At 38.6% G+C, this 14,538-nt stretch overlaps 1 protein-coding gene across 1 annotated transcript in view; it reads left to right on the plus strand.

Moving 5' to 3' along the window:
• The window catches only part of LMNB1 (lamin B1), a 55,428-nt gene extending 42,189 nt beyond the window's left edge, over window positions 1-13,239 (plus strand). Inside the window, exons 9-11 of the mRNA XM_063086638.1 lie at window positions 2,318-2,437; window positions 9,926-10,033; window positions 12,640-13,239. Coding sequence (XP_062942708.1) covers window positions 2,318-2,437; window positions 9,926-10,033; window positions 12,640-12,681 — 270 coding nt within the window. The 3' untranslated portion in view covers window positions 12,682-13,239. The remainder of the gene's footprint in view (window positions 1-2,317; window positions 2,438-9,925; window positions 10,034-12,639) is intronic.
• The last annotated feature ends 1,299 nt before the right edge of the window (window positions 13,240-14,538 follow it).

A 14,538-nucleotide genomic window follows, 5' to 3' on the forward strand; every position in this document is an offset into this window, starting at 1 on the left:
AACAGGTAAAATAATTAAAAATTTTTTTGGCTTAAAGAGAAGCAGTTTAGAAATGGGCATTAAAACATCTTTGACATTATTAAGGGCATTACAGGTGCTATTAAAGATTTCTGAAATTCTGTCTTATTGAGAGCGTTAAAACAATTGACCTTTGAATTCTTTTTATCTTGTCTATTCTAGGAGATATAAATAGCTATCTCTTGACTAATACTTCCAGCCAATATAATTCAGGAGATACTGCTCAGCATAAAGAACTGTTATGAAGTTAACACTAGCTAGCATATGCCTAAAACAGCAGTCTTAAGCCTTGAACGAGCTTTAGAATCATCTGGGCAATGTTTTGTTATCCAGGCCCCACCTCGCCCTTAGCTATCTCTGGGGTTGGAGTAGGGACCTATATTTTGTACAAAAGTCCTTAGGTGATAGGCATCCTTTTAAAGAATCACTGCTTTGAAACATCATATTTTAGCAAGAGTAATGTGTGTTTTTTGCGAAGTGTGTAACGTTCTAGATTTAGAGAAAGATGGGCTAAGTGGCATCCTGACTTTATTTTGATTTCTAAATGGCTCTTGATGTGTTCTGTGCATTTTAAGAGTTACTTAAATATTATTAGCTCACTTTTTAGAGAAGTGATCAAATGAAAGATTCCTTTAGTTTTACATAGTAGATTTAGCAAAGAAAATATGTTGACTTTGTTATAGGTTTTGAAGAAGTCACTGTTTTTATCCCTGAAGAATGTAATGTAAAGGTGACATCTCCTTTTATGGATTCTTCTTTTTAAAATATTAAACACATTTTTAAACATGTTTATAATTTTATGACTAGCATAAACCTTTATGTTTAAGATCAAAGGCTCAAATTGCAGATTAGAACTTCTCTAAAAAATGTGTATTCAGAGAGTTTGATGTTACTTTGTGAATATATCAGATGCCAATTCTGTAATTGTGAAAATGGGAACAAATATCCTCACTACGTTATCCTTTCTTCTCTTTAGTAATTATTATAGTGGGAGAAAATTGCTCAGTCTTATTATGTGCATAATATGGCAAAAAGAATCTCACATTTTAATTCAGAAGATTTAGATTTGAGTGTGCTCTCTATCTCTGTAAAGTAATGTGGAGCCATTATGCCAATCATCTGCTTTTTCCATTTGGTATACTGCCTCAGGGACTAAATAGATATATTCTTTAGGTTAGTGGAGAACTCAGTTATCATATAAAATAATGTAATGCTTTTTTTTTTTCTTCAGTAGCTAGCATTAAATATTATAAGTAGCTGTTTGGAACACAGTAGTGATAAGTGATCTTTCTGTAAAATTGTGCAAGGCAAAAAGCAAAGATAATTTTAAAACTCTGGAAATAAATGAGAACCTGTGAGAAACTATGAAGTCTTTTATAATGTATAACAGTTTATGGATTACAAACTTTTTTATTTTCACACAGTCTTTGTAAGAGATCATGGCTGGTGGTATCCGTGCAGCTAAGGACATTGAGGCTCACAGAGGTGTAGCAGTTTGTCCAGGATTCAGACCTAGGTTTTCTGACTGCCAGCTTTTCTCCACTCTGCCCATTCTCTTCTGTCAATAAATACATTAAAAATATAGCAGAATGTCCATGCTGATGAGAAGGGAAATATAATTATTTTCTTTGTTTGGCCTATTTCAATGGTAATTATAATATTTTCCCTTGGATAGTGGGTGATTTATTCATTTCCAGAATTTCTTTTGGAGCTCAATCTCAGACACTTTGAGGTATTAGGGTGCTGTTTCTGGTTGGAGATATACCAGTTTCCCTTAAGGGTAATATAGATAGGCTGTTTCCTGCTGTAGGCAGCTGGAGGACACTTGGAGGGGGTCAGAAAAGCTCTAACATGGAAGGATGGCCCACAAAACGCACAATATAATAGAATGTCAAGGCTACTATTCATTGAATGAGCCAGCCCCCATAATGGGTCATCAGTTGCTCTTCACAACAATCCCACCTATTATAGGTACTGTTTCTGCCCCATTTTATGAATGATGACAGTAAGATAACTTGCTCAAGGTCAGTTGGTGTGTAGAGGATGTAGGATGTGAGTGTAGGTAGCTTCATTTAAGGGCCCTGTATATCCACATCTCCATTTATCAGATGGGGAAGCTGAGGCATCCAGAAGCTCTGTGAGTTCTGGATACACAAGCTAGTTAATGTAGCTGGAACATAGCTGAAGATGGGATGTAGTTCTCAGACTTCTAGAGTCAAGTGTTCAAGTCTCATCATGTTATCATTGGCATGTGGGAGAGCTGGGTTCTGGGTGTACTGATGTTCTTTCTTTTTTCCAGATTTGGGCTGCAAATGCTGGTGTAACAGCCAGTCCTCCCACTGACCTCATCTGGAAGAACCAGAACTCTTGGGGCACTGGCGAAGATGTGAAAGTTATATTGAAAAATTCTCAGGGAGAGGTATGACCATCTTATCAGTACCACTACAGTGTCACTTCCACCTGCAAGTTCATTATGCAAGTATGACATCTTTCAAAAATCAGATTGAAATGTGAAGTAATTGATTGCTTAAATCAGACCAAGGCTGCCTAGTAAATCAAACTAAAGCTGTCTTCAAATTTTAGGAATAAATATGAGTGTACTCTGATTTAGAGTACTGATTATCAGTTTGGGCAGGTTACCTCACCTCTTTGTCTTAGTTTTTTTTAAAATGGATATTAATGAGACAATATAAATGAGATAATAATATGAATGAGACCATTCTCGGGAAATGTTTGGAACACTGTGTAGCATGGTACATTTATCTAGTAAATGTGCTTATGTTATTAATCTTACTAGCTCTCAGAGTGTTCACGAAACCAAGTGTGAAGACTGTGGAGTGTACATCTGCTTGATGTATATGTTTTCAACATGTCAGTCCTAGAATTCTTGTCAGAGAACCTTACCTCTCCCACTGCCATGTAAAGACCACACACACACACACACACACCCTACCAATATTAGTCTTAGAAATACCACTTCCTAGTAAAGCAGCTAAAGCAAACTTTGAAGCTGGTAAAGCATTGCTTCTTCCCTCTCCTTCCCTAGCCAGTCATCTTATTCAGGTGCCATACAAAACATTACTGAGCCTCTGTTTAGAATTTGAGAGTCTCTCCTTCTTTGTTGCTGTTGCCACAAACGTGTTAACAGAGCTTGTATTACGACTTCAGGATGATTTGTGCTTCTTAATTTCCTCTTAGTTCTAATGCTCCTTCTTCATGCCTCTTTGTCTGCCCTGAAAGTTCTAAGTTGGCTTGCAAGGAAGCCATAGCTAATACTTCATGCTGACATTCTTACTGGTTCTTTTCACCCAGCCTCTGGGCTGGCAGGCTGTGCTGTTTCATACTGTACAGCATGACCAGGTATGCCCTTCAGTCTGACAAATGCTGAAAAGAGATATGTAGGGGAATGGTAGGCTGGTAAACCTGGTAGGAAGGCTAGCCATATTTGTAAGTGCAGGTTATGAATTTATTTGGAAAACCCTGAGCGTCTGCAGTGTGCCAGCCACTTTGTGCTGGGAATATAGCAGGAAAGAAGCCAGACATGGCTTTGGCATCATGGAGCTTACATTCTGGGGAATAAGGGAGCCCGAGAATAAGATGAAGTGACAAGAGTATTTCTAATTAATGCAACAGAGAGAAACTGTGGTGTTATAAAGAGTCACTGAGGAGATCTGCTTTAGACAAGGGCGGTAAAGAAAGTCAGCTTCAAGGAGGTGACACCTGAGGATAAACCTGAAAGATGAGAGAGGCAGCCATTGACAGAACAGAAAAAGTATTCCTTGGTAGAGGGACAACAAGTACAAAGGTCCTGAGGCAGAAAGAGTTCTGTTTTGAAGGAAAGGAGGCCAATATAGCTAACAGTGACTGAGGGGGGAGAGCAGGTCAGCAGGGGCAGGTTGTGTAGGCTCTGGTGAGAAGTGCAGATCTTATTCTGAGTGCAAATGGGAGGCTGATGGAGGGCTTTTAGGAAGATGAACAAGGTGAAGAAAGAAATTGTGCTGCTGTATGGATTGTAGGAGGACAAAACAGGCAGAGATAAAGCAACAGAGGAGAGTAACTGAGACTGAGATGCTTCTCTAGGAAGAGAAGTGAACCAGTTGAGATATTTTAGAGCTAGACTTGATAGTATGTTCTCATAAGATTAAATGTGAGGGATGAGAGAGAAACGGGAATTAAGTTAACCCCTAGTTTGTTTGGGCAGCTGGATGTTCCTGGTGCCATTTACAGAGGAAACTGCAGGAGGAACCACAGGCCTGGTGGCGAGAAGGGCCAGGAAGGAAATCAAGAGACCTCTTCTAGCTGTATTAAGTTTGAGATGCCAGTTAGGTATCCAGGTGTCTAGCAGGCTATTGGAATATTTACTTGAACCCTGGGCTAGAGATGTTTGGGAGTCTTCCTCACATAGGTGGTATTTAAAGTTACGGGACTGGCTGACTCGAAAGAGTTTGTCAAAAGTAGAGAAGAGGGTTCAGAATTGAGCCCTAGAAAATGTTGACATCGGAAGTAAGTTAGAGCAAATGAAACTAGACCTGTACTTCCTGCCGTCTGCCAAAATCAACTCAAAATGGATTAAAGACTTAAGTATAAGACCTGAAACTATAAAACTTAGTACTAAAAGAAAGCATAGGGGAAACACTTCAGGAAGTAGTACTGGGCAAAGACTGTATGAATAAGACCCCAAAAACACAAGCAATAAAAGAAAAAATAAATGGGATTATATCAAACTAAAAACTTTCTGCACAGTAAAGAAAACAATCAACAGAGTGAAATGACAACCTGCAGACTGGGAGAAAATGTTTGCCAACCATACATCTGATAAGGGATTAATATCTAGAATATACAAGAAACTCAACTTCATGTTAAAAAAAACCAAACAATCCAACTAAAAAATGGGCAAAGGAGCAGAATAGACATTTTTCAAAGGAAGACATTACAAATGGCTGACTGGTATGTGGAAAAATGCTCAGCATCACTCAGCATCAGGGAAATGCAAATCAAAACCACACTGAGATCTCATCTCACCCCAGTTAGACTGGCTATTATCAAAAAGACCGAGAATAACATGCTGGCGAGGATGTGGGGAAAGGGGAATTCTACACTGTTGGTGGGACTGTAAATTAGCACAGCCATTATTGAAAACAGTGTGGAGGTTTCTCAAACAACTACAGATAGAACTACCATACAGTCCAGCAATCCCACATCTGGGCATACACCCAAAGGAATGGAAATCATCATGTTGAAGAGATACCTGCCTTCCATGTTTATCACAGCTGTATTTACAATAGCCAAGATATGGAACCAACCTAAATGTCCATCGATGGACAACTGGATAAGGAAAACGTGGTGTATATATATACCATGGAATACTACTCAGCCGTAAAAAAGAATGAAATTCTGCGATTTGCAGCAACATGGATGAGCTTGGAGAAAATTATGTTAAGTGAAATAAGCCATGCACAAGAAAGAAATACTGCATGTCCTCACTCATATGTGGGAGATAAGAAAGAAGGAAGGAAGGAAAGAAAGAAAAGGAAAGGAGAGGAGAAGGATCATGAGAAGGACCATGATAATATGTTGAACTTTCAGAAGGAGAGAACAGACCTATGGTTACTAGGGGAGGGGGAAAGAGGTTAGGGAGAAATTGGTTAAGGGACACAAAGAATAATTAATTACAATTTGTAATAATGAACATGCTAATAATATTGGTTTTATCATCATGTACTGTACACAGTCAACACCGTACCCCCAAAGTATAATCAATTGTTTCAATTAAAAAAAAAAATTCCAAAAAAACCCCCCAAGTTACAGCAAATAAGGTAGAAAGGTGCAGCCAGTGTGGTGGGAGGAAAACAGTGAGTGTGGTGTCGGGAAAGCCAAGAGAGGAAAGTGTCTCTGAAAGAGGGAGTAGGCAACAGGTCAATTTTTGTCCCCTTAGGGCTTCCTTCTTTACTCCATATGCCAGGGGCAGACCTCTTACCCTACACAGTGCTTGTCAGGTTGTCCTTGCTCACTAGAGGAAGCCCACTGAAGGCACGGGCCTATTGTGTTCAATCCTGCCATGGCACCTGGCACATCACAGGCATTCAGTAGGTGTTTTAAAATCACACATGGACCTTCACTTAAGTCAGAGAAATAAAGTAATTAACAGCATTTATTATGGGAGTCTGAGGTGTTTGCATAAAAAGTCCTGTTCCTGACCATATTCCCATCCGTCCCTCACTGTAAACAAGTGGAGTGTGGACCGCTGTCTGTAAGGAATTCATTGTCTGCTGAATGAGGAGTGCCCTTGATCTCAGACTAAGAATGAAACAGCATCTGACTTTTTTCACTGTAGACCTCACTACAGTTGTGAGAGATTTTGGGGTACATCTGGGGAATTCACCTCCAAATACCTGCTGAGTTTCAGGGTTGGGGTTGTTTACACACGTGTGTTCAATAATTCACAAACTTCTGGCTGCTGGATCTTCCTCCTGCTCTTTGTGCCAGAGCCCTTGCTCACTCCCTGCCTTCAGTGCTTTGGAACCCTACTCAGCTGTTGTAGGTGTTGCCGCCCAAGTGCTGGAATTAACTGCAGCTCCTGTGCTAGTATTTCCCCCGACGTCTGAAACTGGCAGAATACATGTCTCTTTCAGAACACTGTTAGGAGTGTTGATTTTCTCAGATTGAAAAGTCTTGTTATAAGGGGAGTATGGAAGATTAAACCGGCTTGTGTGAGCCATGGAATCTAGTCACCATCTATACCATTTTTTCCAGTGTGAAAATGTGTCCCAAGTTAGAAATACTCTTACAGGAGGATATTCGGAATGCAGCAGCAGGCTTAAAAGCCCACAAAATAGATGTCTTGAGGCAGCTTTAATGATGGCGTTTCAGTAAAGATAACTGAAGCTTAGGCTTCCCTTCATAATTCCAATGCTGAATAGATTATTTGGTTAGTTTTTCCATTCTTCTACTGCCTTCTGCTTGCTAGGCTCTGTTTTAAGTGGCTTCTGTCAGAAATGAGGACAGAAAGTATTATGAATACAGTTCTCATTTCTGTGATCATTAGACAAATACTTTTTGGCATTTATTTAACTCTGTAAGACCATATTTATTAATACTTATTATAATATAATATGGTCTGGTAGGTACCAGACCACATTAGCAACAGTCTATAACTACCACCTTTCTGTAAGATTGTAGGTAATTTGGCTTAATTCGGTTTAAAGTTTTGTATATTTTTTCTTCTTGCTGGGACATTGGAAAGGTAAAAGTCCAATTAAACTGGCTTAAAAATAATGGAAATTTTGAGGGCTCATGTAATCAAAAATGTAGAGATAGTAGACTTGATCCATTGATCACACAGTGTCCCCAGGATCTGTCTGTTGTCTCTCCTTCCCGGGTTGCCTCCCTTGTAGGTGCAGTATAGTTGCCAGCTGCCCCAGAGGTACATTATTTCTATTCACTTTTTGTGGAAAATGGCATCTTCCCCTGTGAGGTCCCATCCTGGGCTTCGTTCTTACTGTACCAACTTGAGTCACATGCCCACTTCTAAACCAGTTCTTGGAGTCAAGAAGATGGAGTTAGAGCTTGAGCCTTCTTTCCCCTTCTCGGCAGCTAGATTGCCCTTGGCTCCTTGTACTGCGCGTGTGTGCTCCATGGGGGGATGGGAACCCAGGTGAAACTGGGGGGTCTTACTCAGACATGAGGGAAGGGGTGCTCAGTGATTAAAAATAGCAAATGTCACCATGGTGAAATAAGATGATTTTCTATGAGGGAAATAAAAAATAAAGTAGTCCCTTCATACCTTCCAGAATACAGACATAACAACCTTTTGTGTATGTAGATGATTCCTTACGTATATAGAGATGTAATATATAAACAATCAACTGTCGTCAAAAAATTACCCTGATTTGTAGTATTTGCTGATTTCTGTGGTGTAAATAATCCCATCCTGGCTGGTTTCAGGCTTTCAACATGGTGTGACTGCACACAGGCTTGTGACGAGATGAGCACAGTCAGTGGGTGCCAGCTGGCTTTGGTGCACTACTGAATAATTAGTGTACTTTTACGTGCCCGAGGCTTTGAGCAGGGGCAGACCAATAATAATACGTTTTCACAGAGAGAGTAAAACCTGTCATATAGGACCACTTATGTAGCTTTTTAGGGTACTTGATTAGGGTTGTGTACCTTGCTGAGAGAAAGTTTTTGGGTAAAAACGTTTATCTGTTAGCATCTTGACTAATAATTTCCTGGGTCTAAACTCTTAACAACTTTTTGGTTCTCAATTGTTATTTGTTATTTTTCTATCTAGATTTTTAGACATTACTTAGCTCATTCATTTTTCATACCTGCTTTCTGCACTAGATTAATTGGGTTTTAAATGTTTTCAAATGAAAAGTGCTTAACAACAGGATCACATTAAAAGTAGTTATGCTGAAGTAATTCATAATTAATGAAGCTGGGCAAGTTGCTGTTTTCTAACCTCATTGAGGCTAGTAGTCTTATGTTACACCACAAGCTTTAAGAGCCAGTGTTTGTGCATAGGATGTATACATTGCCACGAGCTGCTAGAAGCTGAAATGTGAGAATTCTGTAATAGATGATTTTCTTTGTCTTCTTTCCCCATTTTAAGATGAGTTGAGGAAAGCTTGGGTACTCTCAAAGCTTTTTGAGAATCTTTTTTTCTGTTTTATATGCTGCCATCTTCTAGTCGATATCTTGGTTCAACTATAATTGATATAAGGAATCACAAGCTTTTTTATTATTACTTATTTGGTTAAAACAGACTGATATTTGTGAAATAGTTATTGTGTTTGTAAAGAGAAACTGATTTCACAGAATTGAAGTTTCTGGCTAATTGAGAGATCCCAAATGGCCCTGCAATCTTCCTTGGTCCTGCAACAGTAATTTAAAAGCCCAACAAGGTACTGTTCTGCCACCTTACATCATTTACAAAATATTTCCTTGGACATGTTTCAAATTGAAGTCTCATTTCTACAACACTAGTTTTTGATTTTCTTTCTCTGCCATTTTAAACTAGCAGGTCTGTGTTAAATTTCACATAAGCTTTTTACTGAAGTAATTTTACTGTTTTCCTTTGTGGAGTTATCTTTCTTGAGTCACCTTAGGACAGGGTACAGAATAAAATTAGATGCTCTGCTGCACTCTCTAGGATGCACTCATTTACTTGCTGCCAGATCATTAGGTTAGCCTTGTGCTTAAGCAAAAACAGTGCTGCATTCATGCCAAGTCAGCATTCTCCACAGGGAGGTAATCTGTGTTTGAGCCTTTGGTAGAAAATGGAAATAGTTACTTTCTGTTGTATCTCTAGTAAATGATAGATCTATTCCTGTACAGAATACATTGGTACCTCACTAGTATGCTATTAGCAAATAGTGCTCATCTGTCTTTATTCCATTTCATTCAGGAGGAACCAGTTGCAGAAAGAATGAAAGGAGCTTGTCCTTTTCATCTTTCTCATCAGGTGGTCCTGTTGCCACTGTGGTTTCTGAGATCACAACAGTCAGCCTCCAGCTTCGTTTTAGTCAGTATTTATTTAGCACCTTTTCTTTTCTAGGAGCTAAGATCTTTAAGCTGAATTCATGTTGAGTTTTATAAAGAATTTAGTGTGCCAAATCATTTGCAGAATTCTTAGTAACAGAATGTGATAAAAAGCAGTGGAAAATTCTCAGCAGGTATTTCAAATTGGATACCAGTAGCGTCCCTGCAAGCAGTGTTAAGGTTTAAGAACTGCTCCTAATTATGCAAAAATTCCAGTTCAGTAGTTACAGCTACCAATGTAATGACTTTTAAAGAAAATAATAATAGTAAACAGGAATGCCGTTTCTTAAACTAAGAAAAGGTCCCTCTCCCTGCAGCCTTTGTGATTTTAAGTTTTTTAACTTAAAAATTAAACTCTTGTTTTTAGGAGGTTGCTCAAAGAAGTACAGTCTTTAAAACAACCATACCTGAAGAGGAAGAGGAGGAGGAAGCATCAGCTGAAGTGGCTGTTGAGGAAGAACTTTTCCACCAGCAGGTATTACTTTACTTTAATATGTTTGTTTAAATTTTTTTTAACAGAATTACATGAAAACCAGTAGTGTGGGCTCCCCCTCCCCGCCGTTACTTGATAAACCAGAGCAGTTATCTGCCAAGTGGGCTTTGTACTTTCTAAAGGGGTATTCAAGGTAGTACATTAGGGTACTGGGGAAAAAAAGTTAGCACCCTGGCTCCCTTCACCCCCCTATTCTATCAATTTTTATCAGGTCTGTCTTTTGTTTCCTAATGTACATAATATGGTAGGACAAGTATGTCACTTATAAATAAATATGTGTGGATTGGATTGCATGCTTCAAAACTTAGTTACTATAGGGTTCTGTGATTGAAAAGTTCAGATCACTAAATTAGAGCAGACATCTGCATATAAACTAAAACAAAAACAAACCAAAAAACCCCACAAAGTAATGTTCAACTTCAGTGTGAAACAAAATTCTTTCTATATTAAGTTTCTAATCATTATGTAATTGCAAGATAGATTTTATCTGACGCTTTGGCTTTTGAGAGCCCTTGAAATAAACTCCAAGTTTGGTTTTAATTATATTTAAATTGGAATTGTTAGTAACTACTAAGCCTTTAGTTTATATTCCGAAGTTGTTTGAATCTGATCATTCATCAGAGTTGCTACCCTTATTCTGATAAGACTTCGTCCCCATTTCTCCAGATTAGTAATCTTAAATTTGCTTTGCTTCATTAGCCATAGTCCTACTCTAAATAAATATTCTCTTATATCTTTAGCCCCTCCACTTGAATTAGGCTATATAAGGTAGAATGAATTTTTAACCTGGTTGCCTTCTCATGCATTTTGTAATAATATTTGAGAACAGATACTTTATACTCGGCTTTAACAAGATATAAGTAAGCACTTGTGCTTATTCATTTCCTGTCCTTAATGGGAAGCATCATAATGACTAGATGTAAAATAAAAATATAAGAGATATCTCAAGGTGTCGGACAGGAGGCTCAGAGCATGGGTTGTAGCAGGTCAGACGCTGGAGAAGGCTCTCTGGGCCACCAGAGCAGCTCAGAAGAACTCTGGGAGATGATGCTTGTTCAGTACTGTGAAGGATGGGAAATTCTTCGGGTATTAGAGAGAAGGCAGATAATGGTGTTCTGAGGGTGTTTGAATTACCTGTTGCAGCACTGACAGACCACCCCAAATGTAGCAGCTTAAAACAATGCTTGCTTACTTCTCATGATTCTGTGGTTTGACTTTGCTCAGCTGAGTAGTTTTTCTCCCCCACTTGGTGGAGACTGAAGTCAGTCATGCAGTTGCATTCAGTTGGGAGCTTGGCTGGTGTTGGAATATCCTGTGGGTCTCTTTCTGTGTAGCTTCTCATGATTCGGCAGTTTAGCCCAAGCTTCTTTACAGCATGGCAGCTGGCGAAGAGGGTGAAAGTGGAGAGCACCAAATCTCTTAAAAGCTAGGCCCAGAATGAGCACGGTGCCCCTTCGTACCGTGTTCTCTTAGTCAAAGTTGTAACTCCAGCTCAGATTGAAGGTGAGAATAGTCTCCATCACTTGATGGGAGGAGTGGCAAAGAATTTATGGTGATCTTTAATTCACTACAGGGGATGTGTCACGACTTAAGCACTAAACATATCTGTCCGCCTAGTTGTATTGTATGGTTTATGTCAGAGATAAATGAAGTTCAAAGATTGGTGTTAAACTGACATAGTCTGGAATGCCTAGGCATGTAGCTTCTGCACAGTTTGGGGCAAAGGAGAAACTGAAATCCACATTTTAGAATATCACTGGGCAAGCTAAATCACAGGGATTGACTCTAGAAGGAGATTACAGAGACACTGAAGAAGTATATAAATGGATTTTCATCAAGTGTTAGTGACTAAACTTAAGGATGGGAGAAGAAAAACGTCAAAGATGTAGAGTATTTTTTTAGCTTCTGTTAACATAGAAGACATATCAGTATTCACAAGCGGGAAGATGAAAGGGCAAAACAGCTATTTTGACTTCACGTTTGAGGATCAGTCCAATGCAGATGAGTCAGGATGTGGAAGTTTAGGATCCAGGAAGCTGCATTGTCTGATGTGGTTGTTCAAAACGGAGTCTAGTGATCCCTTGTTTCCTAAGTTATCAAAGGAGATTATTGAGCAGTGGTTTTCAACTTCAGCTGCATATTAGAATTACTTTAAAGTTATATATAGATACTCTTCTCTAGTTAAGGGAGGAATTCTCATTTAATTGATCTAGGGACCTAGATCAGAACTTCTTTTTCAGATCCTCAGGATCTGAATGTGTAGCCAGAGTTGAGAGTCACTGTTCTGGAATTTGTTGGAATATTCTAGGGAAGAAGTCTATAAGAGAAGGCTAAGATGAGGACAAGCTGATTAGCTCATCTGGTTAGAGCGTGGTGAACACCAAGGGCAAGGGTTTGGATTCCTGTACCAGCCAGCAGCCAAAAAAAAGGGGGGGAGGGGGGACAAATAAGTGAGAAATGATAAGGGCGCATTTGAAATTATATAATATGGATTTGCAGTATCCCTGTAGTTAAATGATTCTGTCTTATTTTAGAATACTGTGATCTGTTTTCTTAGCACTAATTTCTCCTTCTGTTTTCCTAATCAGGCAGTCCCAAGAGCATCCAATAGAAGCTGTGCAATTATGTGAACTTCTCAAGTCAACTGTCTTCCTCAGAATAAAGGAGCATGGTGATCCTTACCCATACACAGTGCAGAGCCTTCTCAGAAGCACAGAATATTTTTGTATTTCCTTTATGTGAATTTTTAAGCTGCGAATCTGATGGCCTTAATTTCTTTTTTCACACTGAAAGTTTTGTAAAAGAAATCATATCCATACACTTTGTGGCAAGATGTGAATTATTGACACTGAACTGTGTACTGTTTGGAAAGGGTCCCTCAAATTTTTTGACAATTTTTTGTATGTGTGTGTGTGTTTTTTTTTTTAAGTTCTTACGAGGAGGGGAGGGTAAATAAACCACTGTTGTGTCTGTCTCAGTGTAATTTGAAGATTGCTCGATCTAGATTAGCAATCTGCTCTTGATTATTCTCTGCTATATATAACGGTGCTGTGAGGGAGGGGAAAAGCATTTTTCAATATATCAAACTTTTGTACTGAATTTTTTTGTAATAAGCAATCAAGGTTACAATTTTGTTTTAAATAGAAAAGAGAAATTTTGTAAGAAGGCAATATTAACCTAATCATCATGTAAGCACTCTGGATGAAGGATTCCACAAAACTTTGTTTTATGGTTACTACTTTTCTTAGATTCTTATTTCATGAGGGGAATGGGGTGGGGCGGGAGGAGGGAAGGGTTTCTCTATTAAAATGCATTAGTTGTGTTTTTAAAGATAGTGTAACTTGCTTAAATTTCTTATGTAACATTAACAAATAAAAAGCTTTTAATATTAATCTACTGTCCTTTCTAACTTTAAACAGATTTTGAGGGTAGAAAAGTGTTGTTTCACTTTTACTTTGGTTAAAAAAAATTTGAGGGGCTGGCAAGTTAGCTTAGTTGGTTAGAGCATGGTGCTGATAACACCAAGGTCAGGGGGTTCGATCCCTGCACCCACCAGTGGCCCCCACCCCCTTCAAATCTGGCTTGTTTAAACTAAAGTTTTCTGCCAGTCTTTGGCAATTGAGGAAGGTAAACACAGAAATAAGCTATTTTGATGTCTCCCCCCTTTTCAGTACTCAATTGTCAATAAGAACAGTAATAATAATAATAGCTAATATTTTTGAGCCAGATATGCTCAATGTCTTATTACATTTTTAACTTATGAACGAGAAGGCCTTTAAAAATCCTTTTAGGAAAACCAAATAGGGATAGTGGGAGAAGATGCTGAAGAAGACATTTCTATTAAAGGAAAAACTGGAGAGAATGTTTTGAAATCTAGCTTTGCTGTGTTTTAAAATGGGGAGGGGAAAGAAATTGATTTAAAGCCACCTTTTAGAGGAGTAACGTATAAGTGATATGAAATACAACTGTGCTGTGTGGGGTAGCATTATTGTGAATGGGGATAATGAGGGTGTCATTTGTTGTGGATTTGGGGAGTTTTCATCTTACAATTGCGTTAGCCAAGTGAGTTTGTCTTGTAGGAAGTAGAATATCTGAACCCTCCCTGGAATGAACAGATGATAATATTTCAGAAGCTATCCCAGACTCTGTTTGCTTTTCTCTTAAAATATTCTTGCAGTAAGCTGTGCAAACACTACCAGCTTTCACTTGAAAATAACTCACAAAGCCTTAGAATTACTGTGCTCCACAGATTTACAGCACACTCTGGTGCCATCACAGACACAAGATAAATGCTGGGTTAGAAATTCTGTCTGGTGAAGCAGATAAAATGATAACTTCTCAATACAGATTTATCTTCAGAATGAGAAAGGCGATATGGTATATAGCCAAACTTGGTTGGGAAACATTCTGCCACAAGATGGGGTTCTTGTCATCAAAATACACTCTAGGTGCTTTATTACTGGATAAATTAGGTTAGAAAAATCAAC

This window comes from Cynocephalus volans, chromosome 2, assembly GCF_027409185.1.
Source record: "Cynocephalus volans isolate mCynVol1 chromosome 2, mCynVol1.pri, whole genome shotgun sequence".
NCBI lineage: Eukaryota > Metazoa > Chordata > Mammalia > Dermoptera > Cynocephalidae > Cynocephalus > Cynocephalus volans.